The sequence below is a fragment of the Schistocerca cancellata genome, chromosome 1 (assembly GCF_023864275.1).
Source record: "Schistocerca cancellata isolate TAMUIC-IGC-003103 chromosome 1, iqSchCanc2.1, whole genome shotgun sequence".
Classification (NCBI taxonomy): domain Eukaryota; kingdom Metazoa; phylum Arthropoda; class Insecta; order Orthoptera; family Acrididae; genus Schistocerca; species Schistocerca cancellata.
Genome location: NC_064626.1, coordinates 305,456,808 through 305,473,035, shown reverse-complemented (window position 1 = coordinate 305,473,035; position 16,228 = coordinate 305,456,808). Strand labels below are relative to the sequence as shown.

The following is a 16,228-nucleotide window of genomic DNA, read 5'->3' as shown; positions in this document are numbered from 1 at the left end:
TGTTAACAAATTTCTCTTCCTCAGTGATGCTTTCCTTGCCATAGCCAGTCTACATTTTATATCCTCTCTACTTCGACTATTATCAGTTGTTTTGCTCCCCAAATAGCAAAACTCATTTACTGCTACAATGTGTAATTTACCAATTAAAATAAAAGGATGGAATGATACTCCTGATTTTAAAAGCTAGTAAATGTTTGCACTTTAACCAATGTCTATCATTTACTGCCTTTATTCCTAAGAATGAAAACAAAGAAGAGGGATGCATGCTTTTTACTTGCATTCCAACTTGCTGTACCAAGGAAGGGCGTGTCTTGCTGACAGCTGCTTATTAATTATACTGTCCTTTTCCTTTTTACTGGTTCTACTCCTCACTCAGTCTCTCTTGCACTCAAACAGCCCCCCGCCACACCTCTGTCTTCCTGTGTGTGTGTGTGTGTGTGTGTGTGTGTGTGTGTGTGTGTGTGTGTGTCATACTCTAAAATGGCCTGAGGCTGAAATTGTGCAATTATAAATTAAATAAAGAGAATGGCAGCTGAAGGCATCAAGAAATCATTCAAAAAAACTGGACTAAATGTTATTCAAGTTAGAGGGAACTTGGCTGATTAGAGGGAGAAACAAGGAATTTGGTCCCAACAATATGTCTGGGAAGGAGTCGGTCCTCATCTTCAGGCAGATAAAAATTGTCATGTGTGTCCTTCATAGTAGAAGGGAGGTTTAAGATGGCTTTGTGAATTGGCAGAATTGCCCACAAAAATTCTGGAAGCTCCAGTTACATGTGCTGCTACAGAATTTTCCTTCGGCAACTTTGGATGGATCCACAGTGTAATCAGAGAGCTGCAAAACTAACCTACCTCTCCTATAAGTGGAAGGTGATCCTTTTGATGCCAAGGAAAAACCAATACTGAACAGTCCAAGCAAAGACAAAATGGAAAGGAACACAGAGGTCAGCAAGGAATCAGATTCAGGAGAATCTGAGGCAGAGTCAGAATTCCACAATTCTTCAACTTATGAAAATAATGGAACTGACTGAGAACAATTTTTCAGTTCTTTTTGCAGTAGTCCAACGCTGCCAGTCGCATTGCAAACAGTGATATGGAGGCAGCAAAAGAAGAGCAAAGAATTGGTGTTGGTTTTCTGACAGCAAAAGGAGAAGGAACAGACATTCATCGACGAATGTCACAAGTGTACAACAAACACTGCATGTCCCTTTTAAGGGTCAAGGCATTGCAGAAGAACTTCACTTCAGGGAAGGACGAGTGTCATTAGCCGATGGCGCACCGTCTGAAGCACCACCCTGCATTACTGATGACATCGTCCAGCTGGTGGATGCACTCATCACCCAGGACTGCCGAGCGACAGAGAAAGCCATAGCCGCCGTGGTTGGATTGAGCGTCTGAAGTGTTCACACCATAATGAAGGAACGACTATACATGCGCAAAGTTTGTGCCCAATGGGTGCCCCACAGTCTTCAACCACACCAGGAAGCATGTCCAATGGCCCACTGTCTTGCTCATCTGCAGTGCTATGCTTGGGAAGGGAATATGTTCCTGACACAAGTGGTGGCTGGAGATGAGTCATGGTGTCATCACTTTGAACCAGAATCAAAACAATAAAGCATCCAGTGGAAGCATCCAGGATGACCATCACTAAAAACAGCGAAGGCCATCCATACGAGTGCATGAAAGGTTATGCTGATGTCGTTCTTTGACCAAGATGGCCCCCTTCTGATTCATTTCCTGCAGCATGGGACAACAGTGAATGCCCAGCATTACTCGCAAACCTGTACCACCCTTTACCAAGCAATCTAATAAAAACGACCATGCAATCTCACCCATGGGGTCATTCTGTTCCATGACAAAGCAAAGCCTCACATGGCCAACACAGTCGCAGCACTCCCGCAGAAATTAAACTGGGAGGTTATCGGCCACCCTCCATACAGTCCGGATCTCTCCCCCTGTGATTACATCATTTTTGGTTCCCTTAAAAAGACCTGGGGGGCAAACGACTCACCTCCGACGACGATGTCCAGCTGTACGGGTAGAACTGGTTAAATATCCCAGCCTCGGAAATTTTACGAGTCAGCCATTCACAGCCTTGTGTCACAGTGGGACAAGTGTCAACAGCCAGCATCAATACTTCTAACATACAGGTACTGGGTTTCTGTAATTATGACTCTGGCTCTTTTCTTTTTGAACGTCCCTTATAACTACAGACCAGATACTTAATATAAACTACACTCTATGTCAAAAATTACTTTTAAACTTTAGAGCTGGTTTTCTTTCTTTTTTTTCTTATATACAACCACAGGAATTGACCTGATAGAACACTTAAAAAGTTATGTTTACAGTCCAATGTATTTCCCATAACACTCTCCCCTTCTTCTAACTCTCAAGCAGCTTTCTAATGTAGTTACCCAATCACTAAAGAAGCAGTGTTCCGAAACACCTTTCCTAATCCAAATATCAGCTTTTTTTTTTTATACAAACAACATTTATCAATTAATTGTTAAAATGTGTAAATGAATGGGCATTTATGAATTTTGGGCATTTGCCCAGGCGTTTAACCTGGGCATTTGTCCAAACTTACAAATGCCCAGGCATTTACATTACCCGCAAAATGTTAATCAAGGCTACCAGTGTCCATTCAACACGAAACAAATTGCTACTTGTTCTAAGATATTAATATACTACAAATTCAGAATTGAAGGTAATTCTTAGATCCACAGAACGGTTTTGCAACTGATGAATGACATTGAAAATGAGACTGTCATCTCATTTTTGAGCTATTACACTTTATCTATACAAAATAGTGCAACACTGCAGCCATTTTAGCATCATTTTAATGTTTTTGTCTTATAATGTCAACTTCTTAGCAGCAATGCAATGCCTTCTTCTTTAACCATTACAATAAATGTGCCCAAATGAAATTTTTACATACCCAAGCAGTCTAAATATTTAGTATAGGCCAATAATGAGACACACTATATTGTTGTTGCCTAATATCTGTTGTGTTCAGTAAACTAACAAAAATAATGCTCCCAGAATGAGATTTTCACTCTGCAGCGGAGTGTGCGCTGATATGAAACTTCCTGGCAGATTAAAACTGTGTGCCCGACCGAGACCCGAACTCGGGACCTTTGCCTTTCGCGGGCAAGTGCTCTACCAACTGAGCTACCGAAGCACGACTCACGCCCGGTACTCACAGCTTTACTTCTACTGTGGCTAAGCCATGTCTCCGCAATATCCTTTCTTTCAGGAGTGCTAGTTCTGCAGGTTCGCAGGAGAGCTTCTGTAAAGTTTGGATGGTAGGAGACGCGGTACTGGCAGAAGTAAAGCTGTGAGTACCGGGCGTGAGTCGTGCTTCGGTAGCTAAGTTGGTAGAGCACTTGCCCGCGAAAGGCAAAGGTCCCGAGTTCGAGTCTCTGTCGGGCACACAGTTTTAATCTGCCAGGAAGTTTCAAAAATAATGCTGTTTAGTAAACATTGTACTTACACAAATGAATTTGCAACTTATCGTGATAATGTTACAAACTTTTTTTAATACAACAAAGTATCCCAAAATTGTCACAAATTAGCAGGACAATATGCACGTTCCTCTTCAAAATGGTCTACATCTGTGCTCAGTCCGCAATAATACTGAAGTACATTATAGGAAGGCCTACCCTGATAGTAGGCAAATGTAGCAGCATGGGTAGATACATCATGAAATCCAATCAACAAATCATTGAGTGTCACAATTAACTCAATACAATTTACAGAACCAGAAAAAGCTGGCCTCACAAAGCGTGTGTTTCTGCAAGATTTTCACCTTTGCAGCTACTGGGTACAGAATCAAGGTAATGACAAAACTAACGGGTGAGAAGTTATCTTGAGATTTCTTCACTGGTTGTCAGCCTATTAGTTACTTTCATGGAAGAAGTGAGGATCTTGTCTCTGGTAAGATTAGATCTCAAAAAGTAGCACAGTTGTTACCTTGAAGGGCAAACACTACCACTAAGCTAGCATACAACAATAGCAGACAGTGCTCCCTTGTTGATCCAAATGATGGTTAAGAAGGAGTATTTGTGATGTAGAGGATGAATGAAGCTGCAGTTTCTGTTGCAATGAGAATCCTGGATTCAAAAATATAGATCTCTTACCTTTATATCATCCCTTAAATGAGAATTATTCAGATATTTAATCTAAATGATAAGAAAATATAAAGTGAATTCACCAGGATGATTTTGAACCACTCCAGGAAGTTGCCACATAGTTTCCAAAACTTATTCTACAATGTTACCAACTCGCCATTATACTAGTGACAGGTAGAATACATTTTCTGAGACAATGTGTTTCTTGAGGTTTCTTGAGTTAGCTTACAATGGGGAAGATTGCAGTTCAAAGATTCAAAGGTGTCACCTGCCACTGTGTTGACTGGAAGCAGAAATATTTAGTATAGGCCAATAATTTTTATTCGCATTTGTGTAACAATGATTTGGATCTAAAGTGTAGTTATATATAATATGCAGAAGCACTGACTGTAACCGAAGCACCATAAATAGAGAGCAGGGGGAAATATTTTGGAGGCTTTCCTCTTTAGTAGCTGTTGCAGCTATTTTTGTTATTCTGCCTTAAGCAAACTGAAAACAAACACTTACATCTACATCTACATTTATACTCCGCAAGCCACCCAACGGTGTGTGGCGAAGGGCACTTTACGTGCCACTGTCATTATCTCCCTTTCCTGTTCCAGTCGCGTATGGTTCGCGGGAAGAACGACTGTCTGAAAGCCTCTGTGCGCGCTCTAATCTCTCTAATTTTACATTCGTGATCTCCTCGGGAGGTATAAGTAGGGGGAAGCAATATATTCGATACCTCATCCAGAAACGCACCCTCTCGAAACCTGGCGAGCAAGCTACACCGCGATGCAGAGCGCCTCTCTTGCAGGGTCTGCCACTTGAGTTTGTTAAACATCTCCGTAACGCTATCACGGTTACCAAATAACCCTGTGACGAAACGCGCTGCTCTTCTTTGGATCTTCTCTATCTCCTCCGTCAACCCGATCTGGTACGGATCCCACACTGATGAGCAATACTCAAGTATAGGTCGAACGAGTGTTTTGTAAGCCACCTCCTTTGTTGATGGACTACATTTTCTAAGGACTCTCCCAATGAATCTCAACCTGGTACCCGCCTTACCAACAATTAATTTTATATGATCATTCCACTTCAAATCGTTCCGCACGCATACTCCCAGATATTTTACAGAAGTAACTGCTACCAGTGTTTGTTCCGCTATCATATAATCATACAATAAAGGATCCTTCTTTCTATGTATTCGCAATACATTACATTTGTCTATGTTAAGGGTCAGTTGCCACTCCCTGCACCAAGTGCCTATCCGCTGCAGATCTTCCTGCATTTCGCTACAATTTTCTAATGCTGCAACTTCTCTGTATACTACAGCATCATCCGCGAAAAGCCGCATGGAACTTCCGACACTATCTACTAGGTCATTTATATATATTGTGAAAAGCAATGGTCCCATAACACTCCCCTGTGGCACGCCAGAGGTTACTTTAACGTCTGTAGATGTCTCTCCATTGAGAACAACATGCTGCGTTCTGTTTGCTAAAAACTCTTCAATCCAGCCACACAGCTGGTCTGATATTCCGTAGGCTCTTACTTTGTTTATCAGGCGACAGTGCGGAACTGTATCGAACGCCTTCCGGAAGTCAAGGAAAATGGCATCTACCTGGGAGCCTGTATCTAATATTTTCTGGGTCTCATGAACAAATAAAGCGAGTTGGGTTTCACACGATCGCTGTTTCCGGAATCCATGTTGATTCCTACATAGTAGATTCTGAGTTTCCAAGAACGACATGATACTCGAGCATAAGACATGTTCTAAAATTCTACAACAGATCGACGTCAGAGAGATAGGTCTATAGTTTTGCGCATCTGCTCGACGACCCTTCTTGAAGACTGGGACTACCTGTGCTCTTTTCCAATCATTTGGAACCTTCTGTTCCTCTAGAGACTTGCGGTACACGGCTGTTAGAAGGGGAGCAAGTTCTTTCACGTACTCTGTGTAGAATCGAATTGGTATCCCGTCAGGTCCAGTGGACTTTCCTCTGTTGAGTGATTCCAGTTGCTTTTCTATTCCTTGGACACTTATTTCAATGTCAGCCATTTTTTCGTTGGTGCGAGGATTTAGAGAAGGAACTGCAGTGCGGTCTTCCTCTGTGAAACAGCTTTGGAAAAAGGTGTTTAGTATTTCAGCTTTACGCTTGTCATCCTCTGTTTCAATGCCATCATCATCCCGGAGTGTCTGGACATGATGTTTCGAGCCACTTACTGATTTAACGTAAGACCAGAACTTCCTAGGATTTTCTGTCAAGTCGGTACCTAGTATTTTACTTTCGAATTCACTGAACGCTTCACGCATAGCCCTCCTTGCGCTAACTTTGACATCGTTTAGCTTCTGTTTGTCTGAGAGGTTTTGGCTGCGTTTAAACTTGGAGTGAAGCTCTCTTTGCTTTCGCAGTAGTTTCCTAACTTTGTTGTTGTACCACGGTGGGTTTTTCCCGTCCCTCACAGTTTTGCTCGGCACGTACCTGTCTAAAACGCATTTTACGATTGCCTTGAACTTTTTCCATAAACACTCAACATTGTCAGTGTCGGAACAGAAATTTTCGTTTTGATCTGTTAGGTAGTCTGAAATCTGCCTTCTATTACTCTTGCTAAACAGATAAACCTTCCTCCCTTTTTTTATATTCCTATTAACTTCCATATTCAGGGATGCTGCAACGGCCTTATGATCACTGATTCCCTGTTCTGCACTTACAGAGTCGAAAAGTTCGGGTCTGTTTGTTATCAGTAGGTCCAAGATGTTATCTCCACGAGTCGGTTCTCTGTTTAATTGCTCGAGGTAATTTTCGGATAGTGCACTCAGTATAATGTCACTCGATGCTCTGTCCCTACCACCCGTCCTAAACATCTGAGTGTCCCAGTCTATATCTGGTAAATTGAAATCTCCACCTAAGACCATAACATGCTGAGAAAATTTATGTGAAATGTATTCCAAATTTTCTCTCAGTTGTTCTGCCACTAATGCTGCTGAGTCGGGGGGTCGGTAAAAGGAGCCAATTATTAACCTAGCTCGGTTGTTGAGTGTAACCTCCACCCATAATAATTCACAGGAACTATCCACTTCTACTTCACTACAGGATAAACTACTACTAACAGCGACGAACACTCCACCACCGGTTGCATGCAATCTATCCTTTCTAAACACCGTCTGTGCCTTTGTAAAAATTTCGGCAGAATTTATCTCTGGCTTCAGCCAGCTTTCTGTACCTATAACGATTTCAGCTTCGGTGCTTTCTATCAGCGCTTGAAGATCCGGTACTTTACCAACGCAGCTTCGACAGTTTACAATTACAATACCGATTGCTGCTTGGTCCCCGCATGTCCTGACTTTGCCCCGCACCCGTTGAGGCTGTTGCCCTTTCTGCACTTGCCCGAGGCCATCTAACCTAAAAAACCGCCCAGCCCATGCCACACAACCCCTGCTACCCGTGTAGCCGCTTGTTGCGTGTAGTGGACTCCTGACCTATCCAGCGGAACCCGAAACCCCACCACCCTATGGCGCAAGTCGAGGAATCTGCAGCCCACATGGTCGCAGAACCGTCTCAACCTCTGATTCAGACCCTCCACTCGGCTCTGTACCAAAGGTCCGCAGTCAGTCCTGTCGACGATGCTGCAGATGGTGAGCTCTGCTTTCATCCCGCTAGCGAGAATGGCAGTCTTCACCAAATCAGATAGCCGCCGGAAGCCAGAGAGGATTTCCTCCGATCCATAGCGACACACATCATTGGTGCCGACATGAACGACCACCTGCAGATGGGTGCACCCTGTACCCTTCATGGCATCCGGAAGGACCCTTTCCACATCTGGAATGACTCCCCCCGGTATGCACATGGAGTGCACTTTGGTTTTCTTCCCCTCCCTTGCTGCCATATCCCTAAGGGGCCCCATTACGCGCCTGACGTTGGAGCTCCCAACTACCAGTAAGCCCACCCTCTGCGACTGCCCGGATCTTGCAGACTGAGGGGCAACCTCTGGAACAGGACAAGCAGCCATGTCAGGCTGAAGATCAGTATCAGCCTGAGACAGAGCCTGAAACCGGTTCGTCAGACAAACTGGAGAGGCCTTCCGTTCAGCCCTCCGGAATGTCTTTCGCCCCCTGCCACACCTTGAGACGACCTCCCACTCTACCACAGGTGAGGGAGCAGCCTCAATGCGGGCAGTATCCCGGGCAACCACAGTCGTAGTCCGATCGGGGGATGCGTGGGACGAGCTGGCTGTCTCCGACAAACCCCCATCCGGACCCCCACAGTGATGCCCATTGGCAACAGCCTCAAGCTGTGTGACCGAAGCCAACACTGCCTGAAGCTGGGAGCGAAGGGATGCCAACTCAGCCTGCATCCGAACACAGCAGTTGCAGTCCCTATCCATGCTAAAAACTTGTGCAAAGAACGTCTGAACTAATCTACAGAGAGCGCAAACAAAACGACACAAAATTGAAGCAGTTATTAAAATACAAGCTTGCCTAGTAAATGCAGTAATGCTGCCACTTGTGCACTGCTGACACACTGCTCGGCGGCGGAAGGAGACTACGCGATTTAACACTATTCGAGTACTAAAACGTGATGCTACAACTCTCAAATACTATAATACGCCCGAAATTTATGAATTAAACAATGCAAGTACCAAAAACACGCAAAGAAATTAAGAATTAAACTATGTAACAAATGAGTGAGCTAGGAGTATACGACTTGCTGCTGCAGCTGCTTATCCAACGGCGGCAGGGAGCACACTGATTGTGACCAACCGACACTGGCCGTTCAAAACAAAAACAGATGACAGACGACTACGCGAATTTACACTATTCAGGTACTAAAACGCGATGCTACAACTCTCAAATACTATAATACGCCCGAAATTTATGAATTAAACAATGCAAGTACCAAAAACACGCAAAGAAATTAAGAATTAAACTATGTAACAAATGAGTGAGCTAGAAGTATACGACTTGCTGCTGCAGCTGCTTATCCAACGGCGGCAGGGAGCACTTACTTACTGGAAGCGATTTTTTTCCTTAGTGTCACTAGACACTATTAACATTATGAGTGAATAACATTCACTTAATATTATATACTTGAAAACAGTTTTCCTTATGGATTCTTTCACTGGCACCACCTCTTGACACACAACAACACAAATTCAAAGACAACATATGACGAAAAAGTTGCACTTAATAGCTACAAAGTAAACTAAGCAGGTGAATGATAGCAGTTTAAGTTTGATTTCAGTCACTCTTAACATGAAAGGGGGAAGAGTTATGATGAGAATGAGAAAAAAGGAACAATAAGTAAAAACTGGAAATTTGTGGTTAAGTTCCTATGGGACGAAACTGCTGAAGTCATCTGTCCTTAGGTGCCTCAGACCGTGCGGTCAAAACAATAAGTGCTGACCGTAATTTTCGAATATGCTGTTCTAAAGTAAAACTGTCATTCATTCTATGAAAACCAAAGACATGAAAAGTATACTTATTCATAATGATTGCAATATAACTGCTGGCTAAGCTTTACCAATAAAAGCAAGAAGCTCCTGATGAATGAGATTTTCAATTTTCAGATGACTTCAGACACAGAGGAACCAAAGTGACAAGAAGGTACCCTAGGTGAGTGTGGGAGAAAATTTCTATGTAAAACCTTGCCGTTGGTGCATCCAGATCATAGTTTATTTCCCGGATGTTTCACCTAACGACGCCTTACAAGACCCCATATCTAGATTTCTTTTTCTGCCTTCTATATGTAAAGTTTCAAGTGTCGCATGAAAAAGAGGACCAAAGTGTTCGCTAGTGATATTTAATTACTGCAATAAGATTGCTTATAAATAAAGGAAGGAGCAGCTTCCACCTTTTGTCTGTGCGCAGCGAGGAGATTAGTCTCTTGTCAACGAATAATATACTGAATTCACTGAATGTTTACTTGCTCTACTTTTTTCAAAGCCAGACAATATCCTTGTATGTTAAAGCTATGTAATTAGCAAATTTTTTTTAAATGAAAGGTGATGCATAATTTTTATGAGACACTTGCTAGCCATTGGCAGTATATGACATGCTAACTTATCAGATCATTTTCTTTTGTTTGTGCTATCAACATGCAGTCTCTCAAAAGTCCAATACTAAATTAACCATACAGCACAACATGATTGACTTATTGCTTTATGCATATACTTTTCAAAAGCACAACAGTCCACATTTTTATCTTTGTGAATCTTTCCACTGAAAGTCTAAGGTAAACTATGATAAATATTGGCAATTTTTGTGAGTAATATTCTTCATGGATCAAAGCTTCTCAAGAAAATTAAGTGGCTGACCCAGAGGAGGGCAAAGTAATTACAACCTGTATTCTGTATCTCCCTTCCATCTTCCCACGTAATGGTCAACTCACAGCCTCTAGGCCGTCACAACATTCATATTTGTATGCTAGCCAAGAAGTAAACATTTGCCCTTCAAGATGAACACTGTGCTGGTTTTCAGCTCTAATCCTGATGGAGACAATATTTTTTTTACCTCTTCTGCGATAGAGTCACTAATAGGCAGATCGACAATCAGTAAAGAAATATTAAGAAAACTTCTCCCCATTAGCTTTGTTGCTACCTTGATTCTATGTCCTGTAGACACTAAGGTGCAAAATTTGCAGAATTGCACACATACTGATGCCTGCTTTCCGTGATTCTGTCGATTTCACTGACTTACTTATGACACAGAATAATTTGTTAACTGTATTTTGTTATGTACTTATCAGTAAAGCTACATTTGCATATTTTCATGGTAGGCCTTTGCATACAGTTACTTTAGTATTACTGTGGATCTAACGTAGACACAGACCATTTGCAGATGAAAGTATGTATTGTCCAGCTAATCTGTGACAATTTGGGATACTTTGTTGTATTAAAAAAGATTTTTCATAACATTATCACGGTAGGTTCTAATTCATTTGTATTAGTACAGTGTGTACTAAATTGTATTTTTCTGTTGGTTTGATGAACACAACAGATAAACATAAGATAAAATTTAGCCATTAAGATAAATTTTAGTCAACAGCAATATAGTCTCTTATCTAAAATAGTTGGACAGTGCTCTGACTGTTTTTCCACTTCATTCCTGTAGAGTAATATGTTGGTAGAATCTTGTCACCTTGCCTATTGTGCTATGTTAACAGACTGTAAAGCTGCGCAGTTCAGCACAATGATTGGCGGAGGTCTCAAAAATTCTGTCACCAACTAAGTCAAACACTATAAGGCGCACTCAGAGAACTGAAAACAGAAGAAGCACTTGAGTGCATGGTTACACATCTCAGCTGCTTTAAAGTTGTGAGGATTACTATAAACTCTACATCAAACACACTGAATTCTCTGGGTATACAAACTCTCATGATTTTCTGAGGAAATAACAGAACAATGTACTAAATTAAATCTTCACTGATTATTGCACAGATACTTTCCTCACCGGAGCAAGGCAAAGCAGATGTTTCAGTCAATTTCTTGAACATGCAGATCATTACTTTTGAGTAATGTGTTATTCTGAGTTTAGAGAAAGAAAGAAAAAAACCATAATAAACCCACAGACATACAGCTAGCACTTCAAAGGGCGATTTCCATTTATGATATTCTGTTGCTGCAACAGCAAAGAAAGTGAAGCTGTTCACACTTCCCTGTGGAACACAATTCTAGTGTCTGAAGTTAACTGAAATATTGCTCTTAATTTTATGTAATAAGCTTTTTCAGTTCCACAGGATGCTGCTCTTTAATAGATGTTTCTGCTAAGATCAGTTGACAGACAACTGAAGAATTACCCAATTTGAGAAAGTACACAAGACTGGTTCACCACTCATTCAGCAGTGTTTCCTAAGCAGCTACACTAGGTTTCTGTGGAAGCCCTGCCCTTGTTGAGTTATTAAGTGGGAAGATGGCTTGCCTAGACAAGTCAGGATGCAATCCATGACACAAGATTTGGTCAATTTACAGGGGACAGAATGCAGTACTAAATACTATCACATCTTCGAGTTGACAAGGTGGAGTCGAGTTCCAATAACAGTTGCAATGTATTCATCCATTCAAATAAAGTTAATTTCCTACACAGCATCAATTTTGTGCTGCCTGTAGTAACTTTGAGCAGCTTCACATCTAATCAGCAAAATTGCTCCACCCCTGAGGCACACATGTACAGCAATGCGCGCGTGTGTGTGTGTGTGTGTGTGTGTGTGTGTGTGTGTGTGTGTGTGTGTGTGTGTGACAAAAAGTTAATAGTTATCTTTTAGGACACATTAAGTATAATGTTGATTGCCTGCGAGTAGAGAGGGACAATTTTTGTGAGGTAAGTGTTTCTGGCAAACCTAGTGTATCCACATTTAGACCTTTTCTTCTGAGACTTTCCCTCACTGAAGAGGCTGAAGACTCAATAAATGAGCATATGGAGTGAGTCTCTTTAAGATAAATGCGAAGGATTGTCTTATAGATTTCAAGTTGAGTTCTGAATTTGCTCTAACTTTTTTTTTTTGGGGATTCATTATTGAAGCACTTTATTCAATTTTCAATATTTTCTTAGGAACAGTGTTTCAGGAAAGTTGAAGAGGCATAACTGACCTGATTGTACCAACTAAAAAGCTGTAATGAACTTCTGAATTTCACCAACTGAATGTGAAAACATACCTTCATGCACACAGTGTTTAATATTTTTGTTGTTATGTAATCAATATTTTGCACTGTAAGTGCTAAAATTTTTAAGTGTTCTATTTTGAAAAATGTATGGAAAACTTCATCCTATAGATGCTTATGCTATGTAAAGGGCAAAAAACTCTTCCATTTTGCTGATAAACAGTAACGACATTATTGATTTTATGTTGCTAACTAGGTGATGTGTGGGATTGAGAAAAGTAAAGCAATGAACATCTGGAAGTTTCTTTTGCATAAAACATTGTTTTCCTACACATGGTTCTAAGGATTGCTACACTAGTTTCTTCATTTCTATAGTGCTAAGTATCATATTGCGTTATAAAGCAAGAAGTCACTCATATGAAACAGCATTCCGTATAAAAATACTAGCACTTAATCAGTGGACCATTTAGATAATTAAATACTTCATACTCAACAGTCCTGATGAGCTTTCCAAAGGATTCGGATAAACCAGCAGTCACAGGAACAGTAGTATATTCTGAATGAGTTTCACCCAAGTTGAGTACCTGTACAGGTAATGCCTCATAATTTCTGCAATGAGAAAGAAAGAAAATTTGTAGTGTAACTCAACATGTCTTTTGTATGAAATAAACTGAAACTAAATTAAATAGAGAGACAATTAACCGGCAGCACTCACAAGTACGGACAAAAATGTGTGATACAGCAAACAGCTTTAAGATGCACTCAAAATCAATGAAAGAAAGGAAAGAATGTTAGGAAATACAATTATTCATAAACAAAATAGACAAGCAACTCTATGCCTTTGCTCTGGGAATATTGAGGACAGAATGATAAAGAAATAACAGAGTCGTCCCCCCCCCCCCCCCCTCTCTACTTGTTGATGAATATCTTAACGAAAAATGTGAATTGTAATTATAGTAACAACAAATGCCAGATAATGCATATGAACTAGAGTAAGAACCTGATCATTATAAATTCCATGTAGTAATACTACTATTTCCAAAATACAGCAGAACCCCCCCCCCCCCTTAAAAAAAGGCAGGAAAATGTAAAATGTGGAAAATAATGTTTTAAGCATTAAATATTACATATAGGATCTCCACTTGCATTTTCGTACTTCATGAGATATATGTACGCAGTAGGCATCAAAATATTTGTCAAGGACTTTTTTGTATCTAATAATATGTATCATCTAATAAAAACTGTCGATATAACTGGAAATGGTAACTGTACGGGAAGTAGAAACGTTTGACTTATTTTAATATATCACAATCGATGTTTTTGGAAACCCTGCAACTGTCATTGCATACGTAAATGATGAAATATTGCACCAGTTGTGTATTTTTTCATGCTTCTTGTTCTATTCTTTCGAGAATTTATTCATGTTAGCAAGTTCGAATATTTTCATAAGTATTTTGTGTAGTGTTTGCATACATGTTGTTCTGTGCGAGCTGTGTTGTAATCTTCTTTTTCAGGTTATCAGGTACTGTGCCTCCTGGATTATGTAGGAAACCACGCACATCCAAACTATCACTCACAATGTTTGTTTGCGAAACATCACAAAAAACAGTTACGTAAATATTTCCACTTGACAACAAGAATAAATACTCTGAACAAGCATTGCTAAGCATGAAAAAATATGAATTGGTGCTGTGTTTAAATGAAAAACATTTGCCACAAAGTGAGCAAATTTGTCAAACAGTGCTGTAAGTGGCTAAACAAGACACACTAAATGTGTTTCGAATAAAACAAATTAAGATGATAACATCCATCACAAAGATGTGCATGCACAGTAGAGACAGTTTGGAAATCGTTGCCATTGATCATGATATCTTCATTCGAACAAACCTATTTACTCCTATCAGCCACCATGCTGAATAGCACTTGGCAGAGGCAGGAGATGAAGTAGAAAATGTTCAGACTTCACCCGTGTACCAGTTTCGATGAACTGAGTAGAGAGCCCTGGTCTCAAGAAAGTTAACACTAGAACCGTCAGAGTGGTCAAAATGACCGCAACAGGTTTTCAAAATGTTATTTTGACTGCAGTTTTTGTCTTATTGCAATGAGTTTCAGTGACTTTTCCACATTAAAGACAATCACTCGTATTAGATATATTTATTTTTTGAGAAATGGTTAGGACACTGTTAACAAGTACACCTAGAACCACGAGAGCAGTCATTTTGCCTGCTGTATTGATTATAGTAATAAAATGTCTTACAACATGTCCTCCTCTTCTGGAGGAGATTAAATCTTAACAGTCAGTCTCTAAATAGCAATAATAAGCACAATAATGAAACTCTTAATTTACTTATGTCCACTGTTTGTCTCTGCATCTCCAGTCATACTGTAATTTGTTGGCTTGTAGCAACACAGTAATCGTGGCTCGCAGACCTCTGCTGCTTACCGATTTAGAATTGTTCGCTCTCTTACACGATATTGAGTGCATGGCGTCTGTTTACTGATGAATCAATACTGAAAGACATAAAACACTGTATGAAAAATGAGGCAAAACGTGTTCTAGGAAATAAATTGTGGAGTCTAAGTTTGGAAAAACAAGAGGCTTTCGAGAAATTCTAAGATTTTTGCAGTTCGACATTTGAAGACAGATAAATTTTTCTTTAGTATTAAAAGTTTGGGACAAATTCACTGAAAATAGCCATCTGACCCATATCCCAGGTGAAAATCTGACTGCTGATAAACAGCTCTTTCCAAACAAAACAAGGTGTCCATTTTGACAGTATATGCCAAACAAAACAAGGTGTCAATTTTTACAGTATATGCCAAACAAACCACACAAATTTGTTAAAGTTTTACTTCTTGTCGACACTGACTCAAAGTTTCTGTGCAATGGGTTCCCTTATTCAGGAAAAGACGACCACCGATCACATGACCAGACTCTTCCTGAAAGTGTAGTAATGAAGCTGATGGAGCTGTTTCAGAAGAAGAGGCGAAACATGACTACGGACAATTCCTTTTTTTTTTTTTTTATATAACAGTGAAACTGTTCACTGTGAACAGTGAAACTGAGAACTAATGGTAATAGCATTGTTGGAACAATTAGACAATCGAGAAGAGAGTACCCTAAGGCAGTGAAGTTTATAAAGTCTAATCTTTATGACAGATCTTTTTAAATATTCCAGTGTCACTCTTACTGTATCTCAAGGCAAATGAAACAAGGATATGCTTTTATATAGCACTTTGCATTGCGAAGCTGAACTTCAAACTGACCTGGAAAGAACTCTGTAAATGATAGATTTCTACAACAATACAAAATAAGGTGTTGATGTGGTGGATCAAATGACAAGAAAATACACTGTTCGAGCTGGTACTCATAGATAGCTAGTTCATGTATTTTATAATATTCTTGACTTGGCAGCTACCAATTCAGGAATCACTCAAGAAAGTAACAGTGATGAAGATCATTCATCAAAATTATATCCTGAAGCTAGCAGAGGAGCATCGTATGGGGTACATGGACTC

General features: G+C 40.3%; 1 protein-coding gene across 1 annotated transcript in view; it reads right to left on the bottom strand.

Moving 5' to 3' along the window:
- Positions 1-16,228, bottom strand: part of LOC126172609 (BRISC complex subunit FAM175B-like) — a 139,606-nt gene that overhangs the window by 20,932 nt on the left and 102,446 nt on the right. The window contains exon 5 of the mRNA XM_049920896.1: positions 13,199-13,318. Coding sequence (XP_049776853.1) covers positions 13,199-13,318 — 120 coding nt within the window. The remainder of the gene's footprint in view (positions 1-13,198; positions 13,319-16,228) is intronic.